The 17,006-nt window shown below is 48.0% G+C and overlaps 1 protein-coding gene across 7 annotated transcripts in view; it reads right to left on the reverse strand.

The window, feature by feature from the left end:
* Nucleotides 1-13,273, reverse strand: part of COL6A3 (collagen type VI alpha 3 chain) — a 60,859-nt gene extending 47,586 nt beyond the window's left edge. For 6 of the 7 annotated variants that reach the window (XM_027667845.1, XM_027667847.1, XM_027667844.1 and 3 more), the window contains exons 1-2: nucleotides 13,152-13,273; nucleotides 5,160-5,308 (exon numbers count right to left, since the gene is read on the reverse strand). In XM_027667845.1, coding sequence (XP_027523646.1) covers nucleotides 5,160-5,247 — 88 coding nt within the window. In that variant the 5' untranslated portion in view covers nucleotides 5,248-5,308; nucleotides 13,152-13,273. Of the gene's footprint in view, nucleotides 1-3,623; nucleotides 4,242-5,159; nucleotides 5,309-13,151 lie in introns of all 7 variants that reach the window. The other variant, XM_027667848.1, reaches the window with a different exon arrangement.
* Between the last annotated feature and the right edge of the window lie 3,733 nt (nucleotides 13,274-17,006).

Genomic DNA, 17,006 nt, shown 5'->3' on the forward strand with positions numbered 1-17,006 from the left:
GAAAACAAAACACATGATCACTGAGGAGGTGACGTTTGCCTCTTAGTTCTGCATTCTGATTGAATACGGGCTCCCGGCCCCTTCCCAGTAGCATCCACGACCCATCCAAGAGAGGGCTTCAGTAGACACAACCTGAGCCAGTGGCTGTATTTACACAGGGGTCAGCAGTGCTGGCACACAAGGAGAAAAACTGGCAAAATAAAAATTTGGGAAACCAAGATCCATTCCACCAGCACTGTCCAAATGTTTAGACAGAGCCACAAGAAAAAGGTGGATTTGGTTGGCAATCCACATCAAAGATGGCAGGTGAGGACAGTAATATTCACCGGGAGTTTTATCATCGCAGTCTCTTATTTTTCAGAAGCTAAAAAGCCAGGATTTACTGATGCATGGAACATTTCAGCCTCTCTGTCACAATTCTGCTCTTTTCTGGTTAAACACAGAGGCTGAATATACTGGTTTCTCCCACCATGAAGGAGTATTATTTGAAATGCATTTGTTAGAAACAATTGAAAAGGTTTTAGTTGTTTTTCTTGCACTGTAAGTCTTTGACCAGCTGCCAGCATCCAACTGGTGTTATTTGTCCAGCAAGGTGGACCCACACAATTCTCAACCCGGGCCATGCAAAAATTGTCTCACTTTAAATATTATACACAAGAATGGGCTGATTATTGCTGGAGGAGTCTGGTCTGTATTTTTCCTATGGACTCTGGATATTCAATCAAAGAATGCAGAATCAGGTTAAAAAAGGGTGATGAAATCAGTCATGACACAATTATCCAACTCTATTTGTTGTGACCATACCCAGACGATCACAAGCATTTGCTGAGAATATACACACACCAAACAGAGCTTCTATATGGCATGAACATGGTGCTGAGGGGGAGCATTTCTGTTGTAAGACTTACCAAAGCAGACACAAAATGCCCTGGTGTCTGCCCTTACTCCTTTTGATCAACTAATTTTACCATCAACATCACCAAGAGCTGTATGTATGGAAAAAAAAAGGGGTGAAGAAGACCCCTAAAGCATGGTTGGATATTTCCATGCTATTGGATCTCCAGTCTTGTGAAGAACTCAAATTTCAGACTATTTGCAAATGAATGACAAGTAGCATTTAGAAATATCAATCAGCTCTCAACTTTTGAAAGCCAAAGGTGAAACCAGTAGAAAAACTGACATGCAGTTTGGCAGGGCCAGGAATAAACCTCAGGTCTTTGCTATTAACCAGCAGTGCCAATAATTTATTTGTTTGTTTATTTACTGCCTGTTTGATCGTTCTTCTGTAAATGTTTTCATACACTGCAACACCCTCCAGAGATTCAAATAATGCTGCAATTCCAGCAACAAGGTCTCCAGGGCACCATCACTCCCCTGGGCCAACTCATAGCCAGTGTTGGCTTGGAGAACTTTAACAGGGTTCAGCAAAGAACTACAGGATTTATTTCTCCCTGGAGACAAAATTTAGGGGTGCTTAGGGCTGTTTTTACTGTGCCATTTTCAGCTGGGATGTACACGTCCTACTTCATCATACAAATGAAAGGGAAATCTCAAAGTGGTTGTGCCCAGGGCTGCTTATCTCTTTTGAGGAGCAAGATTTCAGCCACTAATGGGTGCCATCACACCAGTTCCCACCAGAGAGAAAATAGATATGAAACAGATGTGTTGGATAATTTGTCATCACCGTAAAAAAACCTTGTACTTCAGTGCACATTTATGGAACAAGCCGGTGTGGAGAACAAATAAAAGCATGCTGGTTACACAACTAAGCAAGGAAGGTCAGATGAGACAGACAGCTCAGCTTTAACAAATCCATCAGGGCAAACTTGGGGCTGACTGTCGTACTTACATGAGTCAGCTCTGGGGACTGCCACAGACCAACACTTTTGGTTCTCTCTCCAGGAACCACTATGGGACTGGGATTTTATTACATTTCCACTTCCTCTTAGGGCTCATTTCTAACTTAACATCCATGGCACTTTTATGCGTATTATTGCCACGTGGAGCTATCAGCTCAATAAATGACTTCTTGAACTCTTATGCGAACAGTTATTTGTACCATGCTTTTCAATCTACTGTCATCCAAGGTTTAGGACCTGTAACAACTTTTCCCGTGTTTAGTGATACTCTGTGTGTCACCCACGGAAGTCACACAGGGGTAAAACTACAATAGTAGGATTTTTTAAGTTTGCGTTATAGGATGGGAAGGAAATGCTTGCAAAAAAATATCTTTGAGTAGAAACAAACTTGGAAATTCATGATATACTCGAAGTAGGATTTTGGCTCTAACGCTTTTAAAGAAATGTCTGTGACTCCACACTGCTGGCATGGCCCAGAGGAGGACAGCCAGCTGCCACAGACAAATTCCTTACTGATTTTAGAAAGGAATCACTGCGGTCCTTCATGGCGAAGATGCTCAACAGCCTCTGCAGTGCTGTCATCAGGTTGGGTGTAACATCCGTTTTCCATATATATTGGTATCATTTTCTTAGCACTGGTGAGCCTTTTGTCATCTTTCTGGGGCAGCTACTCCCCTGTGGCTTTCACGTGGTCTGGACAGTTGCCCTGTCAAGCGCTTTGCACAATAAAAACACACATGAGCACAGCCTTTTGGTGTTGCTCGGTGTCATGCAGAGATGGAGAGCACCCAGTGGGGCTGGCGTGAGGGTTAATAGGCAAGACAACACAGGGAGATTAATGTTACGCTGCCTCATCACGCTCCCGTTGCCTTACGTCACCCCACAAGCTATTGACCTTCAGATGGAGTCTCAGGAATAAAAAGAAAGGTTTGATCTCCAGGACTTCTGTTTTGAAACACAACAAAGCTGCTCAGAAGGCCCTTTCCATGCTGGAATTTCATAAACAGAGGAGGGACAGAGGGAGACTATCTTATTTTTTTTTCCATGAAAATTGTGCCCCTGTCTTGTGGTCAGTGCAGATCCGTTGAAGCCAACGTGGCCTGGAGGGAGGTTTTGGTTATGGGAAGGCTCCAGCACTGCAGCAGGTGGAAGCCATCAGCTTATAGAGAAGGCATTCCCATGACTCTCCAACCACACGCCTTCTCCAAGTGCATGAGGAGAGGGGCTAAGGGCCAGCCCCAGGGTTGGGGCTTTCAGCAGAGAAGTTCTCCACCCAACTTCTTTTGCTGTCTTCAGCCAAGAATGTGACTTCCCGGAGTGGTACCTTGCCTGTCTCCCCCCCACTAGCTGCAAGGTGACATCCTGCATGGTATCCCTGCAATCAGCAGGGACCTTACTGGTCTCCAGAGGGTTTTCAGTCAGGGTCATCATCAGGTCTGGTGTGTTCATCCCCTATATCCCTGCCTTTGGTGTGAGTAGCATGGGGCAATTTAATAACTCTGCAGAGCTCCCTGCATTTGCATTTCCATGCCATGTGTGCCAAAGGCCGGGCACAACGTGCTGCTGCCCATCCAAGGACTCCTGTGCTAACTTCTGGCAGGGATGCCAGCTTGGTCTGCAAACAAGGGCACGCTCAGTAGCTACAAACACCGGGCCACATGCTTCAAACCTTTGTTTTTAAACCTCTGAACGTCCATCTCAGTCTTGCCCCTACAAAGGCTTCAAACAGCACAATGCCAGCAGATACCACCAGCCAGCCATTACCTGTGATGTCTTTAACCAGTCCTTTGGCCCCAGCCTTTTCTGGAGTCATGGATGAGCGGACACTTGCCACTAAGTCCCCAACTATGCCGTGGAGAGCAGTAAAATTCTCTAGGTTGAAACGGTGCGTATCGAAGGGTTCGCTCTCTATTTCCTTTAGCTCCCCTTGCACTGCATCCTGCACGCCGACCGCAAACATGTTTACACGGGCCGATTTAAGGACAGATGATGGCAGAGCCACATCATCCCGGGGCCGTCCGTCCGTTAACACTATAATAACCTGGGGCACGCCTTCACTGGCTCTGCTTCCAGCAGCTTTAGTGAGGTGCTTCTCGATTAGGTACTCTAATCCTTTTCCAGGCTTGGTGCCTCCCCCCGCGTAAGACATGTTGGCAATATGGGACAGGACGTCTCGGGTAGAGGGGTAGGTATTTAACTGGAACTCTGTGTAGGGGTTTCCGCTGAACTGGACCAGGGCAAAGCGAAAATCATTTCCTCCCACATCTAAAGCTTTTACAACATCATACAGAAACTCTCGAACGAGTTGGAAGTGTTCCTTCCCAACGCTCCAGGAGGAATCCACTAGAAATATTATATCAGCCACGGCAACGGTTTTGACAGCTTTAAAAAAACAGATGGGGGTTTAGGATTTTCTACGATCAGCACAAGCATGTCTCCTCCACCTCCTCCTCCTCGCCCAAACAACCAACAAACAACCAACAGCCCCTTCCGCACGGTGACAGTGAAGCTGAGCTTCCCCTCATCGCCCGCAGCAAAACCAGAAGCGCTGGAGAACAACCAGGCAGCCGTCAGCACCCTGACACTGCAGTGCTGGGGGGGGACAGCATGCGACCTACCCTTCCCAGGGAGGGGGAGCTGAGGTGCCTCTCCCCTCCCCTCACAGGTTTGGACACCAGCCCTGAGCCAGACAAAGGCGCTGGCAGCTCCACGTGTGAATTTAGGCTCATTCCGTTTCTAGCTGCCCATGGTCTCCTGCACGTTTTTTGCTGACTCAGGGCTTTGCTGGCTCTGTGGTGGCTCTCAGGGAAGGAAAGGCTCCTTGGTTTAAGCAGTCTGGGTGCTGGTATGAGTTTTCCATATTTTTCCTGCTGTTAACACCCCCCGCAGTGACACCAGCTCTGGTCCCAAAGGCACCAGCACCTCCTCTTGAAGCAGCCTCCCTGCAGGTCAGTGGCAGTGCTCTTCTCACTGCTAAAAGCCCTCCTGCACATGCAAGGAGGGCAGAACAGCTCTGCCCACATGAAAACCCTCTCGGGGGCCACCCTGGGTGCACACCCCACAGCCCAGTCCCCCGCAGAGCATCCTCAAAGGCACGGCACGGGCCAGCGACATGCTCGGGAGGGCACCGTGCGCACTGGCAAGGTCTGGGTCCTCAGGGACCCTCAGCGAGGTGGGAGCTGCGGAGCAGAAGGTCATCAATCCACGACATACCATCGACATGCACGTTAAGAAACAAACAGGGTGAGCTAGTGGCTCGTTTGTACTGGGCCAAAGTCAGAAGAAGCAGTCTGGTCTTACCTGCCTGCTGCTGGGCACGAACCGAGCAAAATCCTGGGAATAGGAGACAAAACATTGCCACAAAGGGCAAATGTCGGTGTTTCCTCATTTTGGTCTTTTATCTGAGCTTTCCTTTTATTCTCTTTGTTTCGAAGCACCCAGTGTGAGACCTAAGGGAGAAAAACAGGGAGAGTGAGAAACAGCAGCAGTGCTGGCCAGGCACGGATGAGGCATGAGATAGAAAAGCCGAAGCCATGTGGTTTTAAAAGGCTTTTGTGGCATTTTGGCAGGAAAGAAAATATTTTACTGCTGGACAGTCTACTTCATAGCAAGCAACCCTCTGCAAGAGGAATCCTCACTCACATAATTGACATTTAATCACCCCTGTGGACTGAGATGACTTTCCTCTTGCCTGTGCTGTCCCAGGTAATACCGAATACACAGGAAATTGCTGAGCCTACATTTCCACCATCAAGATATGTTATTGCCTCTCACCTGCCCTCCTCACCCATGGATGACCAGCTGAAACATCTTGGCCAAGATGTTCCCTCTTGCTGTTGCCATTTCTTATTTTATTTTTTCTGAACACCACAGTAATTGCCCTGAACCTCTCGCTTAGCCTCAGCTCACCTTTTCAGCTGTCCCAAATGCACAAATGGAAATTTAAATACTCCAGACCCAACTGAACCACATGATCTGGCTGTACAGCAAAGAGGCCTTGGACTCCCCCAGGCTCACAGCCCTGGTGGTGGAAGAGCCTGTGCTGGCTGATCGTATTTTGGAAAGGCCCCAGGAATAATATTTTATCTCTTGGAGCCAAAAATATAATTTAAGCAAGTTTGTTATCTGTGATCCACCTGGCAAGCCTTCTGAAACAATGTCTCTGTCAGGAAAGCCGTGTTTCTGTTGTCATGGAGATGACCAATTTATTATTTAATCTTCATTTCCAAGCATACGGAGCAGAAACCAGCAAGGTTTGCTTAACTGAGAAAATATCCTCCCAAAAGGGAACACAGTGATTTAATACTTTTCATTCCACAAAAGGAGCTCAATTACTCAAATCAGCCAAAAGTGACTCAAATACATCAAACTGTTAACCAGGTCATCATCATAAAAAAAAGAAAAAGGTAATTCAATTTTCTTCATATGATCCTTGCCAATTCCATCAATCCAGGGAGTTATGACCAATACAAGAGCCTAAGAGGGCTAAGGGGAAGAGGAAAGCCATGGTAATTACATGATGGCCATTGCTGGCATGGCTGGAAATGGAACCAAGAACTGGGAATTTGGGAAAATCTGGAAATAAACAGTTAATCCCACTTGCATTGAAGAAACACTCCTCAGGGCTATCATAGGGCAGTTTAGTGGAGGGGAGGGGACAACTTCCACCTGGTTTCCCAAAACCTGACTTGATCCTGACACTGGCATTTGTGAGTTTGGAAAAAGCTACCTTCTACCTTCCCCCCACATTTGTGAATAATAATTATAACAATAATAAATAATAACAGTAATGATGCCAGATGGAGAGACATTTGACAGGCACCCAGAGCCAGCAGTTAGCACACAAAGTGAGTTAAGACACAGCAAGTCTTCCCTGTTATTGTCAATCCCTCAGAGGCAGCTGCTGCAGCCCAGAAGTATCGCTGTCATTCACAAATAAATTAAAAAATCACATTCGTGAGCTGGCACCAATCCATCCCCCTGGCTGTTCCACTCCAAGCCCAACCTCCCAATGCCTCCAGTGGGAGCAAACCTGCTCTGCTGGAATGTTTCCCCGATGGACAGCTCGCTCTTGGAAAAACTAGTTTCACCCAAAGGACAGATGGAGAGGGAAAACCTCTGCTTCCCCGTGGATGTAGGATTAGCCACGGGGTTTGACCCCTGAGCACGCAAATACAGAAAGTTCTGTAGGTCCCAGAGCTGAGATTTGCAAAAAAGCACTGAGCTCATGACAACCACCCATTCAACCCCATTGGAGCATCTCCCCTGGGGGAAGAAGAGGTTTAGGGAAGAGCTGCAAGTTTTTGGAGAGGGGTTTGCCTTGCAGCACCCATTGGGAGCGTGTAGAAGCCAAGAAGAGCTCTCAGGCACATGGTGGGATTGTTGAGGTGGCCCATGCAGGGCCAGGAGTTGGACTTCCATGGTCTTTGTGGGTCCCTTCCAACTCAGGATATTCTACGATTCTGTGGTTCTAAGATAAGGGGTCTAATGTGTGTGTCAGAGATCAGGGTCTGACAGACCAATTTCCATGCCAAGTGTGTAATTTATCAATAAAACTGTGTAAGCTTTTGTGGACCCTCTGACTTTTGTCTTTCCTTTCAACCCTGAGCATCCAAGAATCTTGGGTGCTCCCTTCCCCTTTAGGCTGAGATGCCACAGATTTAAAATGCTGCTAGCAATGAATGAAAAATACAAACTAAAATTCATGCAAAGGAAAAACAGCCCATTAAAATAATGTATGCTGTCAAAGTGCTCATATTTCTTTTCCAAAACCTAGGAAGTTATGCTATCATCCTGTGTATTAGAATGCTGGCAGCCTATCCCAGCAACAGCTGGGGACGAGCAGAGCATCAGGATAAACCAGTGATAATTAATGTCTTACCAGCTAATAAATGACAGGACTGAAGCAAACATTTGGGAGCTTTGGTGTTTTTGCACTGAGCAGCTGCAGAGAGCCTGTTTACAGCCATGAAATGCAGCAGAAGGGAAAAGAGAAACCCCCTGGTGCTACAAAATCCCCCCTGCCCATGGGATCCCCTGTGACCTTCCCACAGCCCATGGGCACCACGGGAGGAACCTGGACAACACAGTGTACCAAACCAACACCCAGTGTCAGCTTTTATTTCTTCTCCCTGACTGGGAAATGCAATGCCTTTCCCAAGCAATAATAAATTGGCTACTCTTTTTAATCACCTCCTTTCCCATTTTTGCCTTTAGGAGGCCTCCAGATCTATTTCCAGCTTTCTCGGTGACCTCCATCGTGGTCACATCATAGTCCTGTGAAAGCAGAGGGCCTTGTTCATCAACAAGAGATGAGCTTCAGCATCATACAAAACCATCCATTCTTATGGCAGGTATTTGTTTTGCAACTTTATTCTCCTGGGTTTTTGGATTTTCAATGTTATATCTTGAGTAAGGCGATTTGATGGTGGATTTGTTTCATTTTTAAAATGAAAAGTCCCTTGCAGTCCTGGGAGGGGGTGAAAGCTCTGGTGAAGCATTTGATATAAACACTGCAAGCTGGAAAAATAAGATGAAAAAACTGGCTGCTGAGTATCTTTAGGAAAGGAAGGAGTATTCCTGAACTGTTAAGAACTAGCACCAAAACGTGGGGAGCCAGTTTCTTCATGATTCATGTGCTAAAACACTAACTCCTTGTTAGACTTAAATAATCTGAAGGTTTTATGTGTGTTTGGAGTTTATATAGTGTGTGCTGACCTCTTAATATTACAATATGTCCTCCATTAGAAGAAATACATCTGTTCCTAATAATGCTCTCAAAAAGCAATCATTTCTATCCCTGACACAATGAAGTGATTTCCTTAAATATTTTCCCCAGCAGCTATTTTTTGCATATTACATATTTCTCTGTGCATAAAATTCGACATTTTACATCTTTTTTTCCTTTATTTTCCCTCAAGGGAATGTTTCAAATTCACTTTCTAAGCAATCATCTGCTTGTGTATGTGGTTTTGTGTTGTTTTTTTTTTTCACTAGAGTATATTTAAAAGAAAATCTGTAAGAGTGCAAAGCAGATGAGAAGACTTAGAAAACAAAACATAAAAGGCAGGGGAAAATTACTGCAGCTGTTGCATACCACTTTGGTTCATTCTATCTGCCTCTGAGCTGGACTGCCTGGCTTTGGGAAGGTGGGGAAGCATCTGTGGGAATGTGATGTGTGTCATGCAGGGATATAGATAGGTGCAATAGCATGCAGAGGGAATAACTAATGTTGCAAAATCCCTCTTAAATCTGAGTTCTCAGCTGGGCAGTGCTTCAGGCACTGATGTTATCTGTCATGCTGGACTCTTAAGAGAAAGCAACAAGCTGTCAGAGAGGTTTTCTGTCCTGGCATTTTGTAGTTTGATACTTTTTTTATTAAGGTTAATGGGCTGAGGTGGACAGAACTGACTCTTGGCATGTGATAAGCAGGAAATCCAAAATCAGTGACTAATATTTTCACAAGGGCCTGGAGTGACAGGACAAGGGGGAATGGCTTCAAACTGCCAGAGGGCAGGGTTAGATGGGATATTGGCTAGAAATCCTTCCCTGGGAGGGTGGGGAGGCCCTGGCACAGGTTGCCCGGAGAAGCTGTGGCTGCCCCATCCCTGGAAGTGTCCAAGGCCAGGTTGGACAGGGCTTGGAGCAGCCTGGGCTGGTGGAAGGTGTCCCTGCTTATGGCAGGGAGTGGGATGAGATGGTCTCCAAGATCCAAACCATACTGACATTGTATTTGGGACATTTGTTCCCATTGTCTCCCCCTCCCAGCGACACACTCGTGCTGTGCAGAGCTGAGCAGCCTCTGGGAAAGGGCAGAGGACCCAAAGCAAGCATGGTAGGCAGAGCTGTAACTGGTGTGCTTTTCTGGGGGCAAATGGCCTGGGTTTGGGCTTGGCCTCGTGCAGCTTTGCCACCTGTCACAGCCAGGGACCTCTGGGATGCCTCACTGCCTCAGACCGTGGTACACGTGCTCCGGTTTTCCTGCCCAGCCCTGGAGCATCCCCAAAGAATATATGGAGTAAAAACCTGAGAAACAATGTCATATCTTAAACTCCTTGTACATGGAGGGTGCATGGAGGGTACTGGGAGAAAGAGGTGGATTTGCAGCTGGGTCCCAGCAGGTTTCCTGAAAGGAGATGAGGGAGGGCAAAGCATTGTCCCAGAGATGGTGCAAGAGATGAGATGCTGTGAGCATCCTCCAGACCCCTCTGAAAGTCTGTCTCATGGGATGTCAGAGTCAAAATCAAGTTGTTTCTGCTTTCATCTCAATTTGCTTTGTGGGGATCTCATCATCACCCTGTTTCCCAACCAAACTGCTTGGCTGTTCTCTGCTGTATCCACATCCATAGGAACTGGCAGTGAAGACAAGAGGCTGCTGTAAGCTTTGCCAGTGGCTTGAAAGTGAGTGCCAGCCACCCAGAACAGCTGTTTGCACCCCCAGCAGTGGGATGTGCATCTGGTCACGCTGCGGAGCAAGCAGGGAGGAGAAATCTGAACTCCTGATATGGAGCCTTAGAGGCACAGATGGTACGCTTCTCTCTTGCCTGGATAAATACCCTGTTAAATTTCTCTGAGCTGGGCAAATTGTTAGCCAAAAGCCACTCCTAGCACTGATTTGAGCACATGTGAGGCTAAATGCCAGGATTTTTCCATGTGAAACAGCTGGGTTTCCTTTCCAAGGGACATAAGTGTCCCATGCCTGGCTGCCTCTTCATCACAGAGCACTGAATCTCACCTGACTCCACACCATCCAGGAGAAGCAAAACTACTTCTAGAGGCTCAGGATCAGCTTGAATAGGACAGATCCTGAATTTATTCATGGCTACAGGTGGAGCCATTTAAATTTGCATGGGCTCCTTTGAAGAGCTTCCATTAAGGTTGCTGCCATGTGGCACTGGGAAGGTGAGGCTTGCTTGGCTCCTCCAAAGGTAGACCTGAATATTAAGAGCAAACAAGCCTGAAAGGGTGGAAAATTTTCCTGCTTTTGCAAACCTTGTGAGCTCCAATTCAGCAAAGTGACAATGTTAGGCTGTGTTTATATCCTATCCAGGCTAGTTCCCTGGCTGTGTTTTATATGAATCATATACTCATTTTTATCCTTCTAAGCATGCTGCTGGCTTAAAATCGAGTTGTTTTCTTCATCCTAAGGCTGAGACTAAAATAGAGTCGTTAATAAGGGGAAAGGGAGTATTTGCTAAAAAAGAAGAGGAAACTCCCTCGAAGATCAATGACTCTTTATGTATAGTAACTGAAGCCTCCCGGAGCCTCTCCACCCAAACAAATCGGCTGCTTAATGTGGAACACAGAGCACTTAAAAACGTGGAAAAAGTGATGGGCACGCGGAGGGGTAAGGCTGGCTGTGATTCACAGCAGAGACCAGGCACGCACTGCCACCCTCTGCCGTGCACGCCCAGCACAGGGACAGCCTCACCCCTGGAAATCCAGCGCATCCAGGCTGGGGGAATACAGTCCAAGACTGGCAAGGCTGTGCAGTTACCACAGTTTGTACTAATGGAAGGAATAAGATGTTCCCTTCCCTTCCCTCCTGTTCCTGGACAGGCACGTAGCAAAAGTAGAAGAGGAACTCCCCCCCGCCTCCCCCCCGCCTTTGACATGTGGGAGTAAAACAGGGGCTGGTTTAGCTCACCCTGAAGTCAGGGCAAGTTAATGCATTTGAATGGAAAACGGTAGAGATGTTTGAAAAACCAGAAGGGGGACTGGGAAGAGTGCTGGAAAATGGAAAGGGAACGAATGAATGAATGGCAATGTGTCGGCAACAAGCACAAAGCCCTCCACTCCTGTCCTAAAAATGCCATCACAGCCCTGGTCACGGTCAACCTCTCTGCAAAGAGCAGGACTGAATGAAGGTTTGGGGATGAAAAGTCTGTTTCCCTGAACTCTGATACTGGTGACTTAAGGGATGATGCCAGAGAAGTGCAGAGTCTCTCCTCTGCCACTGCATTCCTACACGGCCTTGAAGGAATCCCCCGGCTGCCTGCAACAAACTCAGGCTGGAGACATCTGTCTGTCCTCCACAAATCTCCTAAACTGGGTGGTTGTGCCCCCAGAAGCAGCACTATGTAAGCACAGTAATTATCTGACCACAAGCACTGCCTTTTTTTTTTTTCCCCTTAAACCAGTAAGTAATGGGGTAAAGCCAGAAGTTCGAAAAATGCAGGATTCCTCCCCTGAGAGCACACATGAATCATCACAGCAACCAGAAATGAGCTGAGAGTTTCCCAGTACACCCACTGGAACCAGAGGCACTTTGGCTACCTCTGCTCCAGCCAGTTTTGGCCCCCATTCTTGGTCAGGAAACCAGTTTGGCCACAACCATTTGTTGCTCCAGGCTCCAGTTGGGAAGGGAGGGCTCTGCTGAGCCCAGTGGGACGGTGGCAGGGTGTCTCCAGCATTAGTCAGAGCCGCCCCCTCAGCAAGAGCATTGCTGTGTCAAAGCCCCAGGGAGCCGAGGGCAACTGGGGCTACGGGGCAAGAGGGCTGGGGAAGGCAGGAGGGAGTGTGGATGGGAGCTGTGGAGACAGGAGGTGACAGCAAGGCTGGAGAGCCCGTTCCCTCAGGGGAAAGGCAGTTTGGCTCATTTCCCTCTCTGGGGATGACCACAAGAGGATGAGGATTATTCTTGGAGCCACATGCTGGCCCACCCCGGAGCAGTGGGGACATGCCTGGCAGCAGGACTCCAGTGGCATGGATGGACTGACCAGCATCTCTGCTAGGTTCATCCTGCCTCACCTTGGGACAGGAGGGGTGAGGGTGGCTATCAAACACCTCCTGAGCCCTGGGAGAAGGAAAGAGGCACTGAGACACCACCTTAGCTGCACTCCTTGCAGGGTCCCATTCATGCTCCTTGTGCCTAAGCAGCTCCCCTAAATATTACACGCCCTCCTTGGGGCACTGCTTCCCATGTCATCCTGCTCTGATCCCATCAGACTGCTGCTGCAGTGATTTCGAGGTATCAAAGGCAAAAACCATCCTGCAGTAGCGGGGGAAGTACTCTGCCGAGTTCTTTCGAATGGATTCATTCACCTGCAGCGGCAGGGACAGGAGCGTCCCTGTACAACTGCGGCTCCGGGAGGAGACTCCCAGGGTAGTAAGCCGGCAGAATCGCCCTCCCTCTCCCCGCACCTCCGCTTTTCCAAGACTGATGCAAACCCGGGAATGGGTTTTGTCCAAAATTCCTTGAAAACTCCCCCACTGAGGAGGGGAGAAATGGCACAGCAGCTGGCTGGGGCTATAGCCCAGGCTAAGTGCTCCCGCGCAGAAAGCAACACTTACCCCTGAGCAAACCTCCAGAAAAGTTGCTTATTCCAGGATTTTTCTGCTCCGAAGCGCCTCTCACCCTTGCTTCATGGCATGCGGTGCTGCTCGGCCTTGCCGGTGGCTGCCTGGCTCGCTCCGTGGGGCGCAGGCACGGGCGGGATGCGGGACGGGGCGCGCTGGTCCCCGCGGCAGCTGCCCCGGGTCTGAGCGCGGCCGTGCCGGGGGAGGCGGCTGGCGCTGCAGGGCCGGGGGGCCGGGCCAGCCGGCGCCGCAAATGGGATCCAGATGGTTGGTGCTGGCGCTCCTGGGGCTGAGGTCAGAGCTGCTCATCACACACAGTCCCCCCCCCCCCCGCCCCCGGGGGCCCCCCCCCCCCGCCCCGGCTTCCCCTTCCCGCGTTGGCCGTGCGGTATCCGAAGTGCTTTCCCCCTTATCTGTGAGAAGAAATGTATAATAAAAAAGGAAAAAAAAAAATAAAAAAAGGTCCTGCGGATTGGAAGGAGCCGATTAAACGATGCCTTTTGGTCAGGAAGGGCTGGGCTTGGATATTTGCAGGAGCCAGGACGTGCCAAGGACCACACTAAGTTGTGAAGCGCCGTTCCGAGATGCTCGAGGCTGCGAGAAGCTCAGCCTCTCCCCCCCGAACAGTCACGAGCATCTACACGGCGGGAGAGAGTCTCTTCATGCAGTTTCCTATTGAAATCTACTGTTTCCCACTGAAAACAGCAGGAGTTTTTTACCTACCCAGATGCGGAGGAAGAAGTGGGGGGTTTATGTTACAGCATAACTTATAAATAAAAGCATAACTTCTAAATTCCTTAGCATAAGGATACTATTTTAAAATACATATAGGTTTAAAGGAAAATTTTAAAAGGCAGCAAATCGAGTCTGAAGTTTTTTAAACTTATATAATGTGAAAGAATACCTTTAACCTTTTATTTGGCAAAACCTAATAAATTTGGGACTAATTTTATTCCTCCACCTTGAGCGAGAGCAGATCACTGGCCAAAGTCAAACATTTCAGCCTGGAGTGGGTTTTTGGTTTGGTTTTTTTTTTCAAGAAAGAGTGCTATGGAAAGATTAATTCTTATCTCTTGCTCTTGTTTTGTTCCATATAAGGCTGGAACAGAGATGGACTCCCTGGAATCAAATAGTCAAATTCTCCTTTCAAATAGGGATTTATGATGTTTGCTCTTGGTTTTGTCCTGTTCACAAGACCAGCCCCATAAAGAAATAGCTGGAATGATTCAGGAAAGTGCTGAGCCCTTGGAGTGATGCAACAGCTTGTTCTAGAAATGGTGCCTGGCTTGGTGCTGGCAGAGACTGAATGTCGACCTCACAGTGGGATCCAGAGTGAACCTCCCCAGCCTCGAGCCTCAAAGCAAGCAGGGAGTCATGTCCCCCCTCCAAATCTGTCAGGCTGAAGCTCAGAGGCAGGGTGTTCCCAAATAACAGACATGCCTGGCAGAAGGGAGCTAAAGCTCCTCGCTGGGGGTCAGTTGGTGGGTGCTGAACAGGGGTGGTGGGAATGGGAGCAGCTGCCAAGCACTGCCTATTTTTATTTTATTTTAATTTTTAAAATTTTTATTTTCACTCAAAATGGTCGAGACAGAGCTGCTGGAGGATAAAATACGTATGATGGAGGTGCATTATGTCAGCAGAAGCATCCAAACCAAGGGCTTTTCCAGGTGATTTTGGATGTCAGGCAGAGAGCCCAGGTGGGCTGCCCCGCCCCTGGAAGTGTTCAAGGCCAGGCTGGACAGGCTCTAGATTAACCTGGGCTAGTGGAAGGTGTCCCTGCCCATGGCAGGGGATGGGAGTGACATGGTCCCTAAGGTCCCTTCCAACACAGGCCATTCTGTGATTCAGCAGCACCAGCATCCCAGTAAAGCAGCAGCTCATGACTGTGGGTGCTGTTACCTGTATGAGGACTTACATCCACCAAATGGGGTCCAGTGGTTCCAGTTTGTCACCACCAGTGGTAACCAGTATGGTCTGGTCATATTAGTTCAATAGCAGCTGGGATCTTTATTGCCTTTACTTCAGAAACACCTTTGAAAACCAGAATTTTCTGTGTGGCAATGGAGGAGCACAGGGAAACATTTTTGTTTGACTGAAAAAAAAAAACCAGAAGGACAAACCATGGGAAAGTTCCAGGCACCCTTAGAACCACAGTGAAAACAGCCAAGATAGAGGATTCCAGGTAAATAATGTAACAGTACTAGTAAAATGTGCACATGTGTTGAGTGCCTATCACAGCTCAATTAAGAACATATTTAACTTGGAAGTTAGATTAATTTCTCGTTGTGATGTTAGCATTTGTTCCTTTTTTATCTTTGTCTTAATATGGTTTTAATATTGAAATGACTTTTACCAGTGCTCCAGTAATTAATGAGCCTGTAAGAGCTGTTCAATTCCCATCTGACTGCCTTTATGGCTGTAATAACCGAGCTGAGAGGTTTTCCTTTCCAAAAAGGGGCTTTGTCACTGGCACACGGTTGGGGAGCAGCCAGCCAGGATGCTCAGGGCATTTTGGGGTGGGGTTACTTTTTCCCCTTTCGCTCACGATCCTTTCCAATCCTTCCTTTAGCAGTTCCCTCCATGTTTGTGTTGGTGACCCCCAGAATAGCACTCCCTGTCCATCCTGGCAGTGACAGGGAACCCAGGCAGGTCCCTTCTGTGGCTTCTGTGACATTCTGGGGGTGAGTGACACCCGGGGAGAGGGGGTGACATCTGCAGGGACAGGCTACTTTGCAGCCCCAGACACCAACAAACCCTCTGATAATTAGTAGAAGACTGAATCACATCACACTGGTAATTTGTAGAGGCAGCTGGGATTAAGTTTAGCAAGATTTTCTCCCTGGTGTATTAATAACTAGACGTGATTAATGCTATGAGTCAGAAGGGTTTTGAGGAATTCTCTTTCTACCCACAAAAAAAAAAAAAAAAGAAAAAAAAAAGCCATGTGTGCTACATCCTTGCCTGGATGCAAAGGGGACCTTGGTGTCCTCCCATCCCCAGAATAAGGGTCCCAGCTTGAGCCCCTCATAAAAAGTTTTCAGTGGAAGAGTCAGAGAGTGGTAAAGTTTTGCAGTTCTTTGTTGATGTGCTTCAGCTGGGCCATTTCTACCCCTGATTTAAGCAGCTCTGAGGATTTCCCCCGTGTGATTCACACAAGCTCAGGGGGGCTGGCTCCAGGTCCCCTGTGCATGGGGACACCCAGGAGCATCCCACCTTGGCTCCATCCTTGAGCACCATCCTCTGGCTTTTCCTCCAGGAACCCCTTGGGCAGCCACCAAACCCAAATTCATCTATTTCCCCTCAAGTAAAAACTGCCTCTGCAAGGTGGGGCTGCTGCTCACCCTGAAATCAGGGAGTACCACCAAAACCAAGGGTTGCTCTGTTACTTTTCCATCCCCAGCTGAGCATCCGCACAGTGGATTGGAGATGTGGGGTCCAGCTGGAGCCTTGGCACTCCAATTTCTCTGCTTGCAAATCAGTGCAAAGGGCTGCTCTGCAGGAACAAGGGCAGGGCTGCAAACTGCATTTTAATTTCGCTCGCAATAGATGGTTTTCATTAGTTCCAAACTATTTGTTGTTGCTTTTATCCAATTGCTTCCCACTCCACCAGCACCCCAGTTAGGAAGTGGTCCAGGAAATATTTTCCTGAAGCTTTTCCTGGTTCTGCTTTTTTCCTTCTCTTTCTATTTGTCTGTCTGCCTCTGTGCAAATATTTCTTGATGTACTTCTGTTGATTTCGATACCACAGCCAGGGAAAAGGGCAAGAGCATCTCTGGATGGGCAGGTCAGAGTGGGAAGGAAGGAAAGATAAGAACTCTGCCTTTTCCATCCAGCAGCACTGGCCAAGAT

This window comes from Corapipo altera, unplaced genomic scaffold (assembly GCF_003945725.1).
Source record: "Corapipo altera isolate COAL_440 unplaced genomic scaffold, ASM394572v1 354, whole genome shotgun sequence".
NCBI lineage: Eukaryota > Metazoa > Chordata > Aves > Passeriformes > Pipridae > Corapipo > Corapipo altera.